At 41.3% G+C, this 24,330-nt stretch overlaps 1 protein-coding gene across 1 annotated transcript in view; it reads right to left on the bottom strand.

Annotated features, from left to right (window-relative positions):
• The window catches only part of LOC106586064 (striated muscle preferentially expressed protein kinase), a 130,506-nt gene extending 108,623 nt beyond the window's left edge, over positions 1-21,883 (bottom strand). The window contains exon 1 of the mRNA XM_014172901.2: positions 20,646-21,883. Coding sequence (XP_014028376.2) covers positions 20,646-21,072 — 427 coding nt within the window. The 5' untranslated portion in view covers positions 21,073-21,883. The remainder of the gene's footprint in view (positions 1-20,645) is intronic.
• Positions 21,884-24,330: the final 2,447 nt, after the last annotated feature.

Raw genomic sequence — 24,330 nt, 5'->3', positions numbered from 1 at the left:
AGTACAACTCAGAACACAACCACTCACTGAACATAACCTTCAGCTAAACTGTACTCAACAGCATCATCATTTACACCACCTCAACATCTCTACAGCACCACTGAGTTCAGACTGCCAAACACTCTCAACATACAGCTCCACCACACCAAGTCACGGCTACAACTCAGAATAGATAAGACTCCACTGAGTCATCGGTAACCCAGCAGCTCTCATGAGATGTTCTCCACCTCAACATGGGAGGATTAGATGCTCAAAGTTCACTGCTTGAGATGGATTGGAACTCAATAATTATTTGATGTTCATCTGATTGGTTAGACTTGATTTGAGTATGAGATGAATTAGCTTACAAGAGAATCAACATAATTATACTATATTACAGTTCTGTTTGACGATATGTACAAAAATAAAATCATATGTGCAATTTATCTAATAAGTTAAATCGCTTTTTGTTGAAGGTGGTGGAAAATGCTCTGGGTTGAGATCTGGTGACCGAGACAGCCATGGCATATGGTTTACATTGTTTTCATGCTCATCAAATAATTCAGTGACCATTCGTGCCCTGTGGATGGGGGCATTGTCATCCTATGGGGGCATAGCCAAAAAAATGGCCTGCCCAGCATTTTTATACTTGACCCTAAGCATGATGGGATGTTAATTGCTTAATTCACTCAGGAATCACACCTGTGTGGAAGCATCTGATTTCAATATACTTTGTATCCCTCAATCAAGTGTTTCCATTATTTTGGCAGTTACCTGTAGCTTCCATAGGTAATGTGTTCTAGTAACCTGTTATTGCTAACTCCGAACACACCATGAGTGGATGATCCAAATGGCTGCTTTGAGTTGCCAGTTTTCTGAAAGGAGAAACAAAAAGTGATTTAATGCCATGTTAAACATTATTAGAATGCATAAATATAATACAGTAAATGTTTTGCTGTTATAATTATATAATAAGAGTGATAATATAATTTCCTTTGCTCACATGCATTTTTGGTGCTGTATGATGCAACATGTGAGAGAAAAGTAAGTGAGTGAGCGAGTGAGTGGAGAGTAATGTGTTTTCTGCCAGGATGCCAAAGGGGACATTTTTAGAGAGGTCGGCAGGGATTGTAGCCTACAGCTGTTGAATAGAAAGTCTGGGGGATATGACGACAGTGCCAGCAGGCTTTAATGACGCAGAGCTATCATGACCACTCTGCTGCCCGGGACACTCTGGAACATGCTTCCAGAAGCGAGAAGCGCAGCTAAGGGCTCCTGTTACATTTTCCAAAATTACAGACATACAGAGTGACCTGCCAACATAGGGCCAACATACTTGACTGGTCATTTTAGTCCTCACACACAGCAAGTCATGAGAGAGAAGGGCTATAAAACAACCTTCTCTGAAGTTGAAGTTTAGGCTGCTATAGTACCTGATCAATAGGTTACATTATCCACCCTCTTCATTCTTATCTAGCATGTATTACATAGAGAACTTATGAAAGAAAATAATACATTCCTGAGATTGTGGAAAGTAAACAATGGTCATGTCAGGGCATAAGCGACATAAGCGGCCGGTTAGGGCACCTGGCCACTAGGGGGTCAACCCCCAAAAATAAATTTAGGAACTCAGTCGGGGTCTCAACTTAGTATTGAGAATAGTAGAATACGCGGTGCAGTTTCGAAATTTGTTTGTGCATCAGCAGTTTTTCTCTTGTTATGTCAGTCATTCAATTTGTTGACAATTAGGTCATTTGCCAAATTAGTTGGGTGAATTTTGGGTGAATATAAATTTATCCAGGATTGCTCATTCCAGATGGCTGCTGATCTTTCTGGAAAAATAGGTCCTCTGTGAATAAGAACATTGCCAGATTGTGAGAATAATAATCCCTGCAAGTGGATCAACCTGAACACCTCTTATCGTCTCCATGGCATCTGAACCTAGAAATGTATTGCCTACTGCCTACAGTGCCTTCAAAAAGTATTCAGAGCCCTTGACTTTTTCCACATTTTGCTACGTTACAGCCTTATTCTGAAATGGCAAAAAAAAGTATATGTGTAACGACAAAGCAAAAAAAAAATATATATATATATCACCTTTACATAAGTATTCAGACCCTTTTCTAAGTACTTTGTTGAAGCACCTTTGGCAGGTATTACAGCATCGAGTCTTCTTGGGTATAAAGCTACACGCATGGCACACCTGTATTTGGTGAGTTGCTCCTATTCTTCACTGCAGATCCTCTCAAGGTCTGTCAGTTTAGATGGGGAGCGTTGTTGCACAGCTATTTTCAGGTCTCTCCAGAGTTGTTCGATCAGATTTAAATACGAGCTCTGACTGAGCCACTCAAGGACATTCAGAGACTTGTCCCGAAGCCACTCCTGCATTGTCTTGGCTGTGTGCTTAAGGTCATTGTCCTTTTGGAAGGTGAACCTTCGCCCCAGTCTGAGGTCCTGAGCGCTCTACTAGAGCAGGTTTTCATCCAGGATCTTTCTGTACTTTGTTCATCTTTGCCTCTCCCAGTCCTTCTCCCAGTCCTTCTCCCAGGCCCTGCCGCTGAAAAACATTCCCACAGCATGATGCTGCCACCACCATTCTTCACCATAGGGATGGTGCCAGACGTAACGCTTGACATTCAGACCAAAGAGTTCAATCTTGGTTACATCAAACCAGAGAATCTTGTTTCTCATGGTCTGAGAGTCTTTGGGTGCATTTTGGCAAACTCCAAGTGGGCTGTCACGTGCCTTTTACTGACGAGTGGTTTCTGTCTGGCCACTCTACCATAAAGGCCTGAATGGTGGAGTGCTGCATAGATGGTTGTCCTTCTGGAAGGTTCTCCCATCTCCACAGAGGAACTCTGGAGCTCTGTCAGAGTGACCATTGGGTTCTTGGTCACCTCCCTGACAAAGGCCCTTCTCCCCCAATTGCTCAGTTTGGCCGGGTGGCCAGCTCCCATTTAAGAATGATGGAGGCCACTGTGTTCTTGAGGACCTTCAATGCTGCAGAAATGTTTTGGTACCCTTCCCCAGATCTGTGCCTCGACACAATCCTGTCTCGGAGCTCTACGGACAATTCCTTTGACCTGATGGCTTGATTTTTGCTCTGACATGCACTGTCAACTGTGGGACTTTATATAGCCTTTCCAATTAATGTCAATCATTTGAACTTACCACAGCTGGACTCCAATCAAGTTGTAGAAACATCTCAAGGAGGATCAATGGAAACAGGATGCACCTGAGCTCAATTTCGAGTCTCATACCAAAAGGTCTGAATACTTATGTAAATAAGGTATTTCTGTTTTTTATTTGTAATACATTTGCTAAAATTACAACATATTTTTTTTAGCTTCGTCGTTATTATATATATCATCCATTTTAGAATAAGGCTGTAATGTAACAAAATGTGGAAAAAGTCAAGCGGTCTGAATACTTTTTGAAGGCATTGGTAAGGGTGTAATGCTCATTCTCCACTAACACATTAAGATAAATCATTGCAAATCATGCCACCATATATAATCATGAGTTAGTGTGTAGATCAAGTCCTACTCATCATTTAGCATGCTGCAATATGACATTAACCTACATGACAACATACAAATGCGAGTTTATACCATTTTATTCAACTAAAAATGATATAGCGTAGAGCAAAATCACTATGTCAAATTCTGTCAGAACAGTTTGAACTCACCTGCAGGAATGTCTTTGACCTGGTTTTCTTCATGCCTGCCTTGGGTCTTTGTTTGACCATTTTTCTGGTTGGGTCTGAGTTTTATAATGTGTGCAGAAAAGGGAGTTCCTCTTCACTAAGATACAGATTTTTCATCGTACTCCGACAATCAACTTGCAAGAACTGAGCTCAAAAAATGGAATCTGTCATTCAACAATTGCATTTTCCAACGTGCTTTGCAGAGAAACATGGGCATCAAGGCACTAGGGTTTATTACATAATCATTACAACGATTATCATTATCACTCCCTGTTCCTCCTGAGAGTCATTGTGGATCAGTAAAGGAATGCAACTTCCGTAAAGCGCAGATGGTTGTGTCGACAGGCAAAAGAGCATCAAATATTATTAGCTTTTCAGAAAGAATAATCTGCGTCTCACAACAGTAGCCAGAGACAGCGAGCGCATTCCCCCATGCGTGTCTCTCACCGCACGGAGAACGAGAAAGGAGAGGCAGAGAGGCAGCAGTGGGAGTGAATCAGAGTCTCCTGACAATAGTGCCGTGAAGAAGCATAGGTCGACATTTCTTTCCCTGTGTTCTCTTTTTTTCTTCCCCAAGCCTCTGTCTAGATAACAGTCCTGGGTTGGCTTAATGAGGCAATGTTGTGTGCAGTAGAGAAAAGATAAGCATTGAAGAGAGGATTCTAGTCAGGACCCTCCTCAATACTCCGCATCCCTGATGAACTACTGAATGTGACATCAAACAAGCTGATGGCTATATTTTCCCTTACAAAGAAAACACGTCAAATTTGCAGTTTCGCATGTGAAATCGCATTTTCACAGGCAGAATCGCATTTTCACATGTGAAATTGCTGTTTTCAACAAATGTTGAGCTTAAATTTCACCCAAACATATTCGGAAAGTATTACATAAAAATTTAGAGTTCACCCTTTCATTTGTTAAAAACTTACACATGTGAAAAACGGATATGCAGTTTCACATGTAAGAAAACGTGTGAAAATGTGAAAATCTCACTGTCACGTGTGATTGCTTTTCACGTGAACTTGCAATTACAACCGTGATTTTTTTTTTTGGGGGGGGGCAGGTTAATGACTCACCATCAAATGGCGACTTATAGTTCTGCAGTATAGTCACTGCCTGTTAAAAGGGCAAGCCTTGGTTGCTACATCCATTTTTTGACTTGTAAATTAATGATATGTACTTTGATTCTTGAAGAATATAAAGTATAAATACACCATGAGCTTAGTTCAGCTGTTGTACCCCATCAGAACCCAAAATGTAAATAAACTCAATGTAAACAACCACTAAAAACATGGTTAAAACTATAATTTTGATATTATGGATGGTCAGTCCTTGCATCCATAGCGTAATCTATGGATTTGAGAATGGCTGCATTTCTCCAGCCCCATCCTTCAGCTTTTTACTGAAACTGTAGAGGAGAGAACACTTTGTTCATGTTTCAATTATTTAAATACCTTTAATAGAGGAATAGTGCTATTATATGGTGCAATACTCTAGTGAGTGAGTTACTTTTGTGCCATTAATATCAAGCAAAACCTCTGAAGTTGAGAACCTGATTCTTAGTATTGCAAACAAAAATAATGATAATGAAAGCAAACATGAACCCAGAAGTATTGATAACAAAACATTGCAAGGAAATAGTTTTGAAATGGGAGAACAAATTCATTGTGAATGGTTGCAAAAATATAGTTCAGTGATAAAAAAAAAATGACCATGCAATTAAATAAAACGCCTCCCTCTTTCCTGCAATTTTCCCTATTTTTGGTTGTTACGCTGGCCTTTGCTTTCATTGCCTTTTTTTTCCAGCTGCAAGTTTTGGCACGTTCATTCCAGAAAAATAGCACCCTGCTAGTTAGTCTCTGAAGCTAAGCAGGTTTGGTCCTGGTTGGTCTCCAGACGTAGCTGGAAGTCATGAAATAAATATGAAAATTGGGAGAAAAAAAATTCACATGGGAAAAACAGGTGAAAAATGTACATGTGAAACATCACAAGCGTGAAAATTTCAACACATTCCTTTTATATGTGACATTTTTCACATGTGATTTGTTTGTATGTTTTTTTGTAAGGGTTAGATATGTAGGCTACAGTGACTCTCCATTCTTGTTGTACACAATAAATCCACAATTCGAGCAGATAAAAATATTTCAAACGTCAAACATCCTTATGAATTATTTTGTCAAGCATGGATATTTGAAGTGACAATAACATACTAGGCTAGCGCTGCATGACTGCAAACATGGCTCACCCCATGTCCTTGCTTAAGATCTCAGTTTCTCTGCTATACTCTGTGAATCAATATATTGAGCTGGCTAAGCTCACCGAGAACAGTGCCAAGCTACAGCACACAAATATGCCCTAAAGACATTGAGTGTGTTCCTACTGAGGAGAGGAAACTCTCAAGGAAGAGGCAAGCTCAAACAAGTGTCAAGGTGAACAAACCTGTAACACAATGGAAAATGTGTTATTTGCAAACTGACTATAAGTGGAAAAAGAGTCAACATTTAGTTTGTATAGTCCATCTGTAGATCAACAGCAAACTATAATATGCAATTTAGCAGACACTTATCCAAGTCATGCGTGCATAGATTTTTCACATGAGTGGTCCCTGCGGGAGTCATGATTCTGATGTTTCAAGCGCTATGCTTCACCAACTGAGCCACAGAGGACCATCAACAGACTATCAGTAACATGATGCAAGTCAACAGATATGCTGTTGACATGTTACTGATAGTCTGTTTGATGAGCGTCTACAGATGGACTATTCAAGTAAAGTGTTACCGGTTCTGTACAAGACATGTATTACCTTTAAGTTTCAAATCACAGTTTTTCTTAATTGCTTCAAATCATTTTTTGGAATGGTGATTAAACATGCCTAAAGCAGAACAACAATGATCAAATGTTTAAATACATTTGCAAAATGTTGGATCATATTCTTGCCTTTATACCTGGATTGCATATTTTAGAACCACTTTTACAAAACTTTCAATACAATTGTCATCAATGAATACAACATTTACTGTAAAGTGCATGTTCACAAAATATTAACACGTTGTTTTGATCAGAAGAGAAAAGGTTGCAAATGTGTTCACAGTTTTCAGAAATCAGTAAGTACTACTGTACAAAATTGTAAATGTGTTTATCAGTAGTAAATCAGGTAAAATATAGTGAAAGATCTAGGCAAATGTCTATTTTTATGATATCTTTACAACATTATGGACATGCAGAGATGCATGGAATGAAGTTGAGTTACTTCTACGAAACTTTGGGTCACTCATCATTTCTAACATTGTGGTCTATACATTCATATAAATTGTGTTCATCCACTGTATTCACCTTTCCTAATTTCTATTGGGGATTATGTTTCTGCTTGCCCATGGAACGTCTGCTAATATGAGCAGACCAGCCTATATATTGAATACATGGAATTGGATTGTAATGATACAAATGAATGAATCCTGCACACAATGTGCTTATTTACCATTTTCTTTTTGATCAGGAATAATATTTGATTTGATATGTATGAAATTGTTTGGTGAAATATGCATAAAAGCATGATTTAGTGACTGCAAAGAAATTCTACTGATCTACTAGGATTTTTTAAACTTTCTGTTTTGCCAGCCTAGACAGAAGATGAATGTATGTTTGTGTTAATCTTTTTGCAGACAGTCGGGTTCTTGCACAAATGTATTTGCAATTTTGACAGTGTATCATATAGTTTTGATTAATACATTTATGTTTTGACAAGGCAAATACATTTAAAATTTGCATATTTTGTTTTGCAAAGTTCTATGTCTTTAGTACACTGTATTGAAAATCAACAACTGTTCCAAAGAATGCTTGTACGTGATTGAAAAAAACTGTATTTTATTAAACTATTTTTCTCTAGCTATTCTGGTCCAAATGAGATTGGATTGTTCTGTATTTCAACAAATATGTAACAATGTAAACATGTAAGCCTATTATAATGTTTCAGAAAGATATTTAATTGTAAACCAAAATCTGAGTGAAAAGTGAAAAACACCAGTCTCAATGTCAACAGTGAAGAGTCGAATCCGGTACTATTTAATGAAGCTACCAGTTGAGGACTTGTGAGTTGTCTGTTTCTCAAACTAGACACTCTAATGTACTTGTCCTCTTGCTCAGTTGTGCACCGGGGCCTCCCACTCCTCTTTCTTATCTGGTTAGAGCAAGTTTGCGCTGTTCTGTGAAGGGAGTAGTACACAGCGTTGTACGAGATCTTCTATATCATTGAGTTAATAAAGCCTCATACAAACATGGTCTCTTTTTGTTTTCTTGAGTAAGGCAGCTCCAAAATGCAGGTGTTTCAGACTAGCTCAAGACAGCAGAAAATACAGAGCGTTGTGCCGTGATTGGCTCAGTGTTCTGTCACTCATGGGGACACTACGTCACCACCAAGTCTAAAGGTAGAGCTTGAAAATGCAAGCCCCTTGGGTGCTGCCATAGACTTACATTAGATGTGCCCATCCAAGAAGGCTCAAGGTCATTGGCCACAGATAAAATTATGTCAAATCACATTATATCTACAGTAGCTTTGATTGGACTGTCAACATCATACTTTCAAAATCTTAGCTAGCAGTCATCATCATGAATCAATTCAACAATCTACTGGCAAATCCTTTTCATTTGAAGATGAATAATAAAGAGAAATTATAGATAAAACGTATCGGTGCTCATCGACCATTGGATATAAACATGACACAACAAGTTGGAAATCGCAAATTCAACAATGAGTGATTTGGAAGGAATCAGTGTGGCTAACTGCAAACATTGCAAAGCAATCGTTGCCTGCTATTCAGTGGAGTGGCTGTGTCTAAGATTAAAGGGTATCTTTTCCTAGTTTAAAATGAAAAACTTTCAACATTGGCCATGCTGTCAATGAAGCATGATTTGTTCTGCGCTCAAAACAACTGTTAACTCGGAACTGGAAAATCTGATTTTAGTGAGTTCAAGACAACTGGGAACTGGGGAAAAATTAGCTACGACTGGGAAATACGTTCATCCAACTCGGAATTGTAAATTCGGATCTCAGGCCTTTTTCTAGAGCTACGACCTGAAGATCACTGACGTCATCATGACTCAACTTTTTTTTCCCAGAGTTGTCTTGAAAGCACCATAAATCCAGAGATGGCTAGACTTTGACAACAAAGTTTGATGACAAGATTTGCCCACGAAGAACCACCACGTCACCTTCCTGTTCAAGTGAGCACAGCACAACAAGGTGAGTCCAAAAATGTCTTGTATGCTGCTGCATAAATTATGTAATATGCCAGGGAGATATGTATAAGGGAAAGGAAAGGGAAAGGTGGATAGCTTACTGTAGCTAAGAAAGTAATACTAAGTTTATGTTGCATAGTAAGCTGTTAGTAGCCCATGTGCCACACCCTAATAATTCTATTTTCACCTCTTAATTTCACCTACTGTTCTGACTTGGTGGTGCACATGTAGCCTATAACCAGTTTTTGAGAAATGTAATCATCAAAAATTGTAAGACATTTCATTGTCTGCTTATATGCCTCCTTTATTTATCCGACGGTTCTGACTTGGTGTACAGGGAGAACACCGTAAGCATGGCCCATGTTCTGAATTCTGTCGCTGTACATTTCAAAAGTGCTGAACAAATAGCTATATTAACTACGTCTGTTCTAGCTCACTCATTGTCTTTATCGTCCCCTTAAGCCGTAGTTTGTACATCTCAATTGTCAGTAGAAACCACATTTGTTTAAGCAAGTCAGTCATATCAGCTATATTATCAGCTATATGTTTTTAAAGGCAGTAAATGAGGCTGAATGAACTGTTTCGCTACCAGACAAGGCTCCACAAATAGCCAGGTGTAGCAGTGGTAAGGTGTTGGGACTACTGTTGGGACAGTTTTATGTACTGTAGGCCCTAATAGTTTGTGGGCACCGTTTGTCACTGTTATAGTGCAATTAATGTATTGTTTAGTGTTGTGTAGAGGCTTTACTGGCATGCATCCCACAAAATTCATGTTTTGCCCCACCAAGATTTACATGCTAAAATCACCACTGAGTAGAGGTGTAAAATGTACTGTGGCAGACCAGGGGGTTTGGTCAAGATGTTTACCAATATCAGACACAGAAGGATTAGCTCAGTTTCAAGAGTGTTTATTTAAATAATAGATCAAAAAGATAAGGATAGGTCTCCCCTATGAGACCCTCTCCGGGATGCCGTCTTCTGGTATTCTGGGTCTGGCTGTATCCTGTCGGGCACAAAACCGAACTCCCTCTTCTTACCTCTGCAACCATCAACAATACCACAGGAGTCCTTTCTTCTCCCATTCCTCCTGTGTGCTGCCCTTCTGGCAGCTTTATGGGCCTTGCACTGCTGGTGAGCAATCCGCCCTTGATTACTCACCAGCTCCCAATCAGCCCCAATTAGTCCTGGCTGGAGAGCCCGTCGAGACCTGGCACATCCAGCAGATGGCGCCATCGCCTCGTGATGTATACCTCATCTGTTACACGACGAGTCTCCCCCTGGTGGCTGACCTGCTGTACGCCACAATACAAAGTAATTAGCTTGTACGTTTCTCAAATCCATCCATAAAATCTGCCCCACATTAGTTAGATCTGATACATAACCTAGAGCAGTGTTACTCACCATTTTTTGTAAGGGGGCCACTTTGGGTTGAGACAATCATTCAGAGGGCCGCACAGATCTTTAATTTGTTTACTTTTTCCCCCAATATTATCAATTATCAATTGAGAGCAAATTCAGTGCAATAGAGCACATGCAATTGATTTGATGTACAGCACATCACAAATATATACATACACACATCAAATATGCTACATCACATGTAAGACCCATGTTAACGGTTACCTAAGTAGTTGGATTAGCGAAAACGTCCCTTCTGCTCATTGACTGAATTAATTCTAAATGTATAGTCTGTTGTTGCTATACTTGTGAGGAAAGCCAGGTGTGCATTGGTCAGTCTGTTTCTCAGTTTTTTTTCACAATGTTCATTGTTAACAATGTTGCTTCACATGAATAAGTGCTGACAAAGAATTATGTCACCTTTTGCACACACTGCTTCAGAAGTGAATACTCTGTGTCTGACACAAGGCTCCAGAAATTGGTAACACCTTAGCTCACCTTGCAATGTGTCATTTGCCTGCAGCCCCATTATCTCACTCTATTCCAGCACGGTCAGGACAGAGGGCTGTGATGACTGGGGTCAGAGATGACACTGGCACATGAAAGGGGTTCTCAATGAAGTTGAAAAACTCCTTGTACTCCATGATATCCTTGAATCTTGACTCAAACTTCAACTGCAATTCTTCCAACATATGCACAAATGCATCATAGCTAAAATGTTGCAGTATGTCTGGGTTGTATGTGGTGACTGCTCTGAGTTTTGGGAAATTATCAAACTGTCTGTCAGGTATGAGCAGTGTGGTGATTTTATTTTGAAATGCTGTGACCACACATAGCATTTTGCCCAGAGTTTTAGCTTTCCTTTGGAGCTGGAGATTCACCGTGTTCAGGTGGCAGGTGATGTCAGTTAAAAAAGCCAGCTTTAATATCCACAGTAGATCATCCAGCTCTGGCTCCTCTCTCCCCTTGCTTGCAACAAATTCACGGATTTGAGGGAGGAGAGAGAGAAAACACAGCCATTGCACCTCATTGTGAAATAGTCGCCATATTCTGTCTGGCATTCCTCCAGCAACTTGCGGAATTGCCGGTTATTCAGTGCCCTTGCAATAATAATGTTCATCACGTGCACGACTTTCTGCATCAAATTCTGTAAGTCACAGTCTGAGTTTAGCCACAAGTGCTTCCTGATGAATGATACAATGAAACGTAACAAATTCGGGAATATCCTCTTTCTTTCTCATCAGGTCTATGAGTCCCTTCTCCTTCCCTCACATGTTTGGGGTGCCGTCAGTGCACACAGATGCAAAATTTGACCAGTCAATATTATTATCATCAAAAAATTAAACAAGGGCTTTCAGATTATCCTCTCCTCGTGTTTGTCCCTGAAGGGGCAGTAAACATAAAAGTTCCTCTCTGAACCACTTGTTTTGAGGGAAACGGACCCAAACACATAATTGGGCAATGTCACTTACATCAGTGCTTTCGTGAAGCGCAATACTAAAACACAGCGCCATGGATATGTCAGTAGTCAGATGCCTACCGATGTCCTTGCCGATGTCTTCTATGCGTCTTGTTATGGTTGAGTCTGAGAGTGGCAGTCCCCTAATTTGCTTTACAATAGCTTCCTTGTTTGTGAAATCAGCATACAATATTTTGGCTGAGGCCAAAAAACATTCTTTGACAATCTCCGCGTCTGTGAAGGCCTTCTTGTTTCTCTCGAGTATCCAAGCAATCTCATATGTTGCCTCTGTTGTTTTCTCTGCAACTGTGCTAGATCTGTCCATCATTTGTTGTTGGGAGACGAGAAGCGAGTACAGAGTGAACATTTAATAAATAACGAACATGAAACAAAACACGGACAGCGTCTGGACAGGGGGAAGAAAATTATATTAATGCTGACACAGGGATCAAACTGAGGAAAAGACAGATATAGAGGGGCAATCAACAAAGTGAAGGAGTCTAGGTGAGTCCAATGAAGCGCTGATGCACGTAACAATGGTGACAGGTGTGTGTAATGATGGGCTGCCAGAGAGGGGGAGCGGGAGCAGGCGTGACAGTTGCCCTTTGAGTTGAGCTATTTTGTTGTTTCTGAGGTTGCTTTATGGCGGATATGTTTTGTCAAAGTGGGCATGGTGTGACTGGAAATGTCGCTCTAACTTTGCTTGTTTTAAATAATTGACTGCCTTCTGGCAAATAAGACAAAGTGAGCTAGTCCTATCATGCAGTACAAAAAATACTTGTCTGTCCATTTCTCTTGGAACTTTCTGTGTTCTTCTTGAATCTACCATATCCTTCTCTTAGCCACCGGAGCCACGTTCGCTAGGTTAGCTACGTTAGCTAGCTGCATTTCCCCTCCACCATTTCCTGGTCCTCCGGTGGTTGTTTGTTCATAGCTGTCACATTGTTCTCCAGCTTTTCCCCCTCATTTTCATTGTCAATAGATTTACGTTTAATTTTTACAATAAATCGATCCATGTCGACCAGACTGCAAAATTAGTTAGTAGCAAACTGATATGTGTCGGTTGTTGTAGCTGAGCAGTTGCGTTCTATTTCGGCAAACGTTCTAGTACGGCCTTTCTGTTCAACAGCTGCACTATACTGCCATCTATCTGCCATCCAGGGACCAATCGATATATTCAATGAAGTGATTCAGGCCTGCATTAAACACATTGAATTGAAATTGTATCATTGTTATGTATTATGAATGGAAAATCGGAAAATCAATGCGAGCCACAAATTAAGGGCTCGCGAGCCGCATGTGGCCTGGGGGCAGCACAACGAGTACCACTGACCTAGAGCAAGGGTGTCCAATGCAATTGCTTCCTGATAACATGTGTATGAACACATATCTGAAATCCTGACCATTCTTTGTGAGGAAGAACCATATTGAGCTGCTGGATATGGGAGACTTGGTTAGATGACAAAATGTTTATTATAATGTCCATTACCCTACTCTCCCTTTCTCTCCAACCATTGCTAACACTTTGCAATTCACAATGCTGTCTGTGAACCTCTTTTCTAAGACCGATCTTGTTGTCACCCATCTTTCCCTCTCCTGCTGCTCTCACTGTCCCCCTGTTCATATGTTCAGTGGAATCCGAGCAATGGGTTGGAAATCCCCCACGCTCACCCCTTGCACTGTCGGGTTTCTGATGCCACTGCCATTCTGTCTCATGTCATGTCCTCTGGTCTAAAAAAACATGACACTTCCAAAAAAAACTCAACCAGTGTCTCTGACCAACTCTACTCCAAAGAACAAATAATAAAAAACAATAAATAACAAACAATGATACAACCATATGAACTAAAGTCGCTGGATCAGATTTACTAAGCATTTGCACTGGTGCAAAATGTGCATTTGCTTTTTCCATGAAACATAAACAATGGAACAAAAAGGTCAAATGAGGGTAAAGAGAAGGAATACGGCTTTCAAGTAAAGAGTCAAGTTTATATGGTTTAGCTTTGTTTCTTTTACTTGTAACTAACAGGTGCAAATACTTGGTAAATCTGTCCCACTGTCTGTTTTTTGTTTTTTTGTTCATTCCTGGCTTTACTCACTGAATATGACTATCTGCATGATGTGGACTGTTTTCAACTTGTTGTTTGAAGCATGAGCACCTTTTTATTCAGTAGTAACAGGAGCACTGTTGTTAGATTTAACACCAGTCAGGCCATTCAAAATGTAATTACACACAGAATTTAAAATGCTGAAGTGATCTTTTGATTTTGGCCTTCAAAGCAACAGCTTTTTCAAACATTGTGAAACAACATGTTTGCAATTTCAACTATCTTTATGGTATCTTTATCTTTATACTTTCCAGGTATTTTGATTTGATTCAACTTCTTGTTGAAGTGAAGTGGACTTTTTGTTCAGTGGATAGCTTATTTCCAATATGGTCCTTGATGCCATTTCTAATGTGGTACTTATGTAAAGAGACTGATAGAAGGCATGTAAGTAGGCATATTTGTGATGAAAGAGATACATTTATACATTTAAATACAAAATTAATCTGAAGCGCCAAGTAGGACTTGCTGTACTGATGCACAAATCTTTGTCACACTTTTGGCAAGTTGAGATATACTGTAGGAGAGAGAATAGACTCTGTGAATTGTGAGAGGAGATCCCTGGCAATTGCAGTAGTCCTGAAATGGATGGGATCAGGAGTTTCCCAATGTGCACAAGTGTTGCCCTGACGTGGAGGCTTTATTTACCCCGCGATGCAATTTGTGGTCAGCTCAGACAGACAGACTGCCATGCCATGCCATGGTCACCCTGAGCTATCTCAACAGGAACATGGGAATTGAAGTTCAGCTACAGATGCAGGTTTGTTTTTCAACACTTCAGTCCTTGTTGTTGTGTTTGTAATACAAACATGTATCTACTACTTACAGTCAACTGAACTCTTGTCGCACACTGAAAAACTAACAGGCAGTGTGAGTCAATCACTTTGATACATTACAGAGGCATAAGGGTTTAGAGAATCAAGAGCCAAGATAAAAAAGGTGAACAGAAAAGGCTGTTGTGCTTTTTCACAGCAGAAATAATACTGATGATCTGGGATATCATCTGAGGCACATGTCTCAGACTTACACACACAGAGTGATCCTTTGAGTGATTCTGTCCAAATAGTCTAAGATGGCTTCCTTTCATTCCTTATCACTTTAATGTCCAATGATCTAAATTAGTGAATGGTACACTCACTACAATTTCCAAATGCATATTGCCCATAGTGTATTTCCTTTTATTTTTTGAGAGAGAGAGACAATCTATCCACTTCTTCAAATGTTTAATTATACAAAGAGCAATAAGGCCAGTTCAAATAAAAAAGTGATTAGAGCACCTAGTCATGGGTTTGACAGCTTTACTGTGATTTAACAATGATTGTGTAAGTGCACTGTAGTGACTGGACATTTCAAAAGAAGGTAAGGATACCCTGTGTCATTATGGTGCTGTCAGATTTAGTTTAGATATGGTATAATGGTACAGGAGCTAGGTAGCTAGGATTTAATGAAGAGCACCAGATTAGCTATAATAGCTAGCTTGAAATGAATTTAGTAGCACACGGTTCAGCTTGCTAGCTGGCTTTCCACTACAGCCACACAGTTCAAAAGCTGGTATGTGTCATGTCTACTGCTCCTCTCACTGCTTGGATATCCATGAATGTGAAGAGATAGCTAGCCTATTATCTGAGTCCGTGTAGAGCTAGACTATATCCAAGACCGTGTAGAGCTATCATAGCTAAAAGCCAACCTCTGCCTCCTCTGGGTCACAAAGCCACATCATTGTCATATCTAAAGTAGATCTGATGACATCATAACGATGGCAAAGAGTTTTCCTACTAATTATTTAGACTAAATTGTCATTGCCACCCATTCAGAATGCCTGTGATCACTACCCAGCTAGCACAGTGGATCTGGGCCTATTCCGGCTGAGAGTCGGGGCACTCAGCTGAGAGTCAGACTCGGCCGACGTCATGTGGCCCGAGTCTGGGCCACCTTCGGCAGTATTACTTATGGCTAGGATGCAGGGATTGAGCTCGGGCCGAATGCGGTGTGAGTTATCTGGCCCAAATATATTACTTGCGGCTCGGGACGATTTCGGTGTGAGTTATCTAGCCCAAATGTATTACTTGGGGCTCGGGCCAATTGGGGCTACACTCTGGCAGATGATTACACGAGCTGCTTTTATATAATTAGCGTTTCATTATCTATAAATTTTTCAATATTTTACTCATTGTTTCTGTGATCAAAAAATACAATTAACATTTAAATTAATTTTTTTAAGAGTCCTGTGTAGTATTTTAGTATTTTGCTACTTTGGGCAAGGCAATTGATAAGCATTAAAAACATTGCAGATGGAACTTCCCGAGTGGCGCAGCGGTCTAAGACAGTGCAAACTGCCTTTCCACAGATTCTGGTTCGAGACCCGTGCCGGCCGCGACCGGGAGACCCATGAGGCAACGCACAATTGGCCCAGCGTCGTCCGAGTTAGGGGAGGGTTTGGTCGTCTGGGATGTCCTTGTCCCATCGCGCTGTAGCGACTCCTGTGGCGGGCTAGGCACATGCATGCTGACACGGTCACCAGGTGTGTGGTGTTTTCTCCGAGACAAAATGTTTTTTTGTATGTATAATAGTAATATTTAAAATTACTAAATCGTGTAATTTTGTATACATTTATTTAAATTTCCATCTGGCCGCTTCTGGGGGGATTCTGGTAAGATCACCTTTATTTATCCAGGTATGCCAGTTGAGAACAAGTTCTCATTTACAACTGCGACCTGGCCAAGATAAAGCAAAGCAGTGCGACACAAACAACAACACAGGGTTACACATGGGATAAACAAAAGTAGGGTCAATAGCACTGACTATCCTAATAGGGATTAGGATGGGCCGATTCCTCATTGCTAGCTGGGTAGGCACGAGGCGAAGCCAACCTCTGTCTGAGCCAAGTGTTAAAAGCCTTGTATTTGTGTGGTGCTGGCCAGGTAACCATCATAATTCTGGTAGACGGAAACGGCCTGGTGTACTTGGGACAATTCTGGGCAGTCATTCATTTTGATTCCGGGGCGAGTCCGACATCTGAATCCGGGCCGATTCAGCCAGTTCCGGCCCCACGGAAGAGGGCCGCTTCTGGGCAGATTCCTAATTGCTAGCTGGGTAGGCACGAGGCGAAGCCAACCTCTGTCTGAGCCAAGTGTTAAAAGGCCTTGTATTTGTGTGGTGCTGGCCAGGTAACCATCCTAAGCCCCACCATTAAGATCCTCATTTAGCCAGTTTAGCTAAAATCAATCTCGCGGGGCCTATAGGCTGACCATGGATATCTACTGTACTGAGTGGGCATCTTCAGAATATATCATCAACATGTTTTGAGAGGATGTGTGGGTTTGAAATAAAATTTGTCTCCCTGGTCATTCAGATTTTAGTTCTGATAACAGAGAACCCTGAAAACCTCTTCCAGGGGGGTAGGTCTATTATTAGCTGTGATGTCTTCCTTTGTAATTGGAGACACTGTGGCCTATTAACATTACACAAATCTGAGGCCTGGCACATTCCATGGGTATAAATAACATGCAGTGCAGAGATGGTCGTCATTGAGGGGGAAGGGGATAGTGAGAGAAAGGGAGAGAAAGAGGCAGAGGGGTAAGGCACTACCAATGACTGATAGGACAGCTGTAGACTAGGCACAGTCAGAGCTGAGGACGGAAACACAGAGTTTCAAGTGAGGACAGAGTTTCAAGAGTCAAAGAGCAAAAAATCATTTGTTTACACCCATTTGATCGAAAAGCAATTTGTAGCAGTAAAGACAGAGGAGACTGTTGAAGCTGAGGGTGTCCTAAAAATGTATGCCATACAGGTGACATTTGAATCACATACTGTAATTTCTGTACGAAAATAAGAAACTCTCAAGTCCACACTGTTGCATAATAATACCACAAGTGTATAAACTGCAGTATAATCCAATTTTATTGAATGCTTGTTCCACACAAACAACTTGAACTGTAAAAGTTACTGCCTTAAAAAATCGAACCCGATGCCGGCAATGAAAGAAGCTGCAGTGCGAGCAGGAGATCTTAGGCATGTTTGAAACAGTAACTCCTCTGATTGGGAGCAGGCTTTAGCCAGGGTAAAAACGCCAGATCTGTATACCACTGAATACCTGGTATTACATCTGATGATCAAGACCAGTCAACCCATCCTACAAGACAAACATGGCCAAAAGACAAAGGCATATTTAGGTATTTCCAAACAGCATCTTTTACCCTTTTCATACTATTGTCCAGACCTGAACAAAACTGTGTTTGCTCTAATATTTTCACACTTTGCTTTTCAACACGGTTCCAGAAACTATGGTGGATGCGTAACTAGGTCAGCCCAATACAGCTTGGTTTGGCTCAGTTCAGCTTGGCTCAGTAGTGTGATGACTGCATGCCGATTCCTGGATGCATGAATCATTGGTCTATCAGTCATATAGCTGATTTTCATACAACTAACAGGTGTCACTGATTTAATACTGAGCACATACTCTACAAATGATTGTACACACATGCATATCCGTGTGTAAGGCTCTATGTAAGACTGAGAGCTAGATTCAATCACACTGCCACTCTATATTTTCATGTTTTTAATAGCGTAGATTAAACATACATCCAGGTAGCCTGAAAATGTAAAATTACACTTAAAGGCTAGCATGATAAACTTTATGCTGGAAAATGTGGAAAGATATACAGGAAATAAGCTCTCACAGTCTCACTACAGAATTAGACATTCATCCATTTTCTTTAAATGTCAAATTTCGAACTTGCTCCAAACGTCAAATTTTGAAGTGTTTTTGTTGCTCCTGCTCCTGCTGCTCTGTTTTTTATTTTATTTATTTCATTTCACCTTTATTTAACTAGGTAGGCTAGTTGAGAACAAGTTCTCATTTACAACTGTGGCCTGGCCAAGATAAAGCAAAGCAGTGCGACACAAACAACAGAGTTACACATGGAATAAACAAGCGTACAGTCAATAACACAATAGAAAAAAAAGAAAGTCTATATACAGTGTGTGCAAATGGCATGAGGAGGTAAGGCAATAAATAGGCCATCGTAGCGAAGTAATTACAATTTAGCAAATTAACACTGGAGTGATAGATGAGCAGATGGTGATGTGCAAGTAGAAATACTGGTGTGCAGTATGGGGATGAGGTAGGTAGATTGTGTCCAAAGAGGGCCAGAAGTATACAGAATGGTGTCGTCTGCGTAGAGGTGGATCAGAGAATCACCAGCAGCAAGAGCGACATCATTGATGTATACAGAGAAAAGAGTCGGCCCGAGAATTGAACCCTGTGGTACCCCCATAGAGACTGCCAGAGGTCCGGACAACAGGCCCTCCAATTTGACACGCTGAACTCCGTCTGAGAAGTAGTTGTATCGTTCCATATGTCCAAACATCAAATTTCGAAGTTAAGGGTTCAATTTAGGCACTCATTCCGAATAGTTAAGGTAAAGGTTACGATTTGGGATAGGGTTAAAACATAAGGTTTAGGAACTCATTCCAAATGGTTAAGGTAAGTGTGAAGGTTTGGGATAGGGTTCAAATAAAAAAACACTGTCCACAAATGGGATCGAATACACAACCTTCTAATCCAGAGTCACACATCTACCACCCCAGTCCACAACACCCTAGCAAAACCCAAGCCTACTTGCCCCTAGTGGACAGTTTTGAAGGCATTTCCCGACGTCCTCAGGACATCCAATTTTGTTAATCTCGAACGACCTGCTGATCCAGGACCCAAGAACTCCAAACAAGACAGAGCCATGCTATAATACATTACATTACATAATTCTATTTGAGATTATGGAAGTTCAAGATTTATTAGACTATTACTTTATTAACCTGATGCAGTTTACAAACAGAACCCTAAAGCAACATGTCATCTCTATAGGCTGCCATACTTCTATGCAGTGATTTAGGATATCCTATCACTCCTGCAGCCACAAAACAGGCCTCAGGATTCAGTCATCAGAACAAAACAAGGTAACCCAGGAGGATAAAGCACTCTAACCCCTGTATAACTGTTGGTAACACTTAACTTGAAGCATGAAGGTATAATTATTTATGACTTCTTGTAAGCATATATGACTTGCACAAAGCTTTATAATATGTTATGTCTCTATGTATCAACATTTCAACTGACTCAAAATGGCTGGTTAGTCAGGATCATCATAAATGATAATACAACATTATAAGGGGCGCATATAGTCATAAAATGCATTATGACTACATCATAATACATTATACTTGCAGGATGTATATCAAGTGTTATCCAACTCTTCCCTATGATCCACCATTACAAATGTACAGCCTGTTGGACAAGTTGTCCATTATCACATTGCCACTGTGTCTTTGTTGGTCTTCACTATTAATCCCTCTTTAGCTCTGCACAAACATAGCTACAAATCAAATCACACATTATGACTGGTTCAATTAAATGATTCATTATGCTATTTATGTGAACCCTTCAACTTTTCACAAGCTTTGAGCATTGAGAGATTCAATAGGTAAACTGTCATGTCATGACAATGTGGAGATAATGTAAATGGCTTAAGTTTTTCTAAATAATCTCAAACCTTATTTGCTCACATATTCTTGGATCAATACAATACATTCAAGTATGAATGACTTGAAACACATGGGAGTATTAGTTGGGGGTATGTATGGGGGGACGCCAAAACATGGCCCCAAAACATCCTTGATTGTGCCAGAACTTAGTAGAAAAACACATTGATAAGAGGTCAAGGACTTTCAACACAAAACAATAGGATAAGTGATCCGTCTACATTACCTTCCCCCAGGTCCAGGACGGCGAGTACGGCGCTACTCCGCGCCTCCCCAAGATGGTTGTTGGCAATGCAGGTGTAAAGCCCGGCGTCACTGGGCTTGCAGTCCCTGATCCAGAGGCCCCCGTATTCCTGATTATCCATATTCAGCAGGTCGTCGTTGTGGTACCAGTAGAGCGAGGGCTGTGGGTCTCCGGCCACCGCCACTTTCAGGCGGATGTCGCAGCCAGTACCCACAGCGGCATTCCTCATTTTGCGTACAAACACAGGAGGGGTCTGGGTGGGAAATGCGGAGGCCCCCGAGTCGGGGACCGTCTGATCAGGGTTAGGATTGGCTTTGGCCCGCTTTGGCAGGAAGATGGGGCTAGGGACGTTGCGCACCCCCTCATCTGCTCCCTTCTTCAGGGTCATCTGCACCTCTGCCTTTTTCATTTTCACAGTGATGCCTTCTTATAATAGCATTAGTTGCGTATTCAAAATGGGTCCCAATGTTTACTGGACCCTTTTTCTTAATTTCTTTAAGATAGTTGACGTAGAGAGATTCAAGAGAAGATTAAAAGTAATTTCCCCATCTAGACTTGATCATTTTGATTATTATAACTATTGTTTAGCCTTTCAAATGTAACACTAACTTTTAAAGTGGTTTGAATGGGCTCATGTATTGCTAAGAATATCCCTGTAACTTCTGCTATCAAAGTTCTAAAGCAAATAAACTTCATTAAATTGGATTAGATTACCTTCAAAGTCCCCAGCCAAAATGTTTTTTTTTTGTGACGGCTTTTGAAGTCCAATTGGGAAAATTAGGCACATACAGTCTGTGCACGTTCTCCTGCCTGGCGGTATTTTTAGGGCAAGACCCACAGGATCATGTTGCATTAACAGCTCCCAGTCTTGCCTTCTAGAAGTTGATGGCCTCTGCCTTTCACCTTCCTTTCCCCTGGCTGGTTTCTCTTGCTTCTCACCCCTCTTGAGCCGGTCCTTGTCTTGAACTCATTCAGCGCGAGTCAAAGAAAACGTGCACTGAACTCTTGTAAATCTGTAAAGGACCTTACTTCCCATTTTGACCCTTAGGATTGGCTGACAAACTCACTTTGTTTCCAATTCAGTATGCACCAGTCTCAGTCACACCAAATGTACACTGTCTGTTCCCCCTCTTGTCCCAAAAGAGCTAAGCTTTCTCACTCATGATCTCTCGCAACCTCTGCCAGGCAAGTCCTTAGGGGAAGAGACAGCCACACAACCAGAAGGCATCAGAATGACAGCTGCATGCTGATATGTCTGCCCTGTCCCCCTTAGCTCCTGCCCCCTTGTAATTTTTAACCAATCGTGTGGTCTCCAGTGCATGTGGGATGGTGCCACAGTGAGCAGGGAGGTTTGATTTGATTTGTAGGTCAAATGCAGAAGCTCACAAGTAACTTCACAAAATGTTCTCAGGAGGGCCAAAACGTAACATTATGACTATTACTACCATTCCCTAAAGGAGGGAAACGAGGTACAACACAACTATGATTGAAAAACTAAAATCATGCCTGACAAGGCCAATGAAATCAGCACCTTGCTGGAAGCCGGCCTTCCACAGGTGATAAATGTGAAGCTCGGATTTATTCCTTCAATTAAATACTGCTCTTCACTGAGTCCAGGAACGGACGGTGCGGGGCCAAACTGGTGTTGTACCTCGTTTCCCTCCTTCAGGGAACAGTATTTATAGTGATAATGTTACGTTCCCTTTCAGTTAGTACTATTGGTACAACACTACTATGGGGAAATGAAATCAAGCCCAAAGCTGAGCCCAGCGAATACTAAATGAAACGGTCCAATGCAGACCTCCAAGACCTCGACCCCACAAGAAGCGGTAGTCTGGGAATTGCACACACTGCATGCTGCCTAGTGACCTTCCCGTCCCAGCTGTAAGCACAATGTAAGCACACTGATGCTCAACCCGCCACAACACAAATTTCCCCTAAAGTCAACCCTTTAAATAACGTCCAAAACTCTGCCAGACCCCCAGTGGAGTGGGCACGTACACCGCTAGGTAACCCTTGTCCCTTGCCATGACTTTTGGGGTGAAGGTCGCATTTGGACGCAACATTAAACAGGGCGAACTGAGTACAACACGCATATCTGAGGTCAAAGCCATGAGCAGGAAGTTATTGTAGGAGAGGAAACTCAGATCCACAGCCTCCTGTGGTTCAAAGGGGTCACACACAGAACACCCAAAACCAAAGCTAAATCCCGAGTGGCTGCAATAGGTTTAGAGACCGGTCTGAGCCAGTGCACACCCTTTGAGGAACTGCACCACTGGCGGATGAGCCCCTGGAGTGGCACCATCAATTCACATGAAATTCTGAAATAGCGGCCATGAACAGGCAATTTTGAAAGTATTCAGACCCGTTGACTTTTTCCACATTTTGTTACGTTACAGCCTTATTATAAAAAAAATAAAAAATCATCCCTCATCAATGCACACACAATACCCCATAATGACAAAACAAAAACTGGTTTGTATATTTTTGGTTAAATTTATATTTAAAAAAAAATATATATATATCACATTTACATAAGTATTCAGACCCTTTACTCAGTACTTTGTGAAGCACCTGTGTCAGCATTTACAGCCTCGAGTCGTCTTGTGTATGACGCTACAAGCTTGGCACACCTGTATTTGGAGAGTTTCTTCCATTCTTCCCTGCAGATCCTCACAAGCTCTGTTAGGTTGGATGGGGAGTGTCACTGCACAGCTATTTTCAGGTCTCTCCAGAGATGTTTGATTGGGTTCAAGTCCGGGCTCTGGCTGGGCCACTCAAGGACATTTAAAGACTTGTACCGAAGCCAGTACTGCGTTGTCTTGCATTTGTGTTTAGGGTTGTTGCCCTGTTGGAAGGTGAACCTTCACCCCAGTCTGAGGTCTTGAGTGCTCTGGAGCAGGTTTTCATCAAGGATCTCTCTGTACTTTGCTCCGTTGATCTTTCCCTCGATCCTGACTAATATCCCAGTCCCTGCCACTGAAAAACATCCCCACAGCATGATGCTGCCACCACCATGCTTCAACATAGGGATGGTTCCAGGTTTCCTCCAGACGTGACGCTTGGCATTCAGGGCAAAGAGTTCAATCTTGGTTTCATCAGACCAGAGAATCTTGATTCTCAAGGTCTGAGAGTCCTTTAGGTGCCTTTTGGAAAACTTCAAGCGGGGTGTCATATGCCTTTTACTGACGAGTGGTTTCCATCTGGCCACTCTACCATAAAGGCCTGATTGGTGGAGTGCTGCAGAGATGGTTTTCCTTCTGGAAGGTTCTCACATCTCTACAGAGGAGCTCTGGAGCTCTGTCAGAGTGACCATTGGGTTCTTGCTCACCTCTCTGACCAAGGCCCTACTTCCCAATTGCTAAGTATGGCCGAGCAGCTAACTAACTCTAAGATGAGTCTTGGTGGTTCCAAACTTCTTCCATTGAAGAATGATAGAGGCCACTGTGTTGATTGGGGACCTTCAATGCTGCAGAGGTTTTTTGGTACTCTTCCCCAGATCGGTGCCTCAACACAATCCTGTCTCGGAGCTCTATTGACAATTTCGCCGACCTCATGGCTTGGTTTTTGCTCTTACATGCACTGTCAACTGTGGGACCTTATATAGACAGGTGTGTGCATTTCCAAATCTTGTCCAATCAATTGAATATACCACAGGTGGACTCCA

The sequence above is a fragment of the Salmo salar genome, chromosome ssa25 (assembly GCF_905237065.1).
Source record: "Salmo salar chromosome ssa25, Ssal_v3.1, whole genome shotgun sequence".
NCBI lineage: Eukaryota > Metazoa > Chordata > Actinopteri > Salmoniformes > Salmonidae > Salmo > Salmo salar.
Note: the sequence above shows the minus strand (reverse complement) of the source record. Positions and strands in the feature narration are given on the sequence as shown.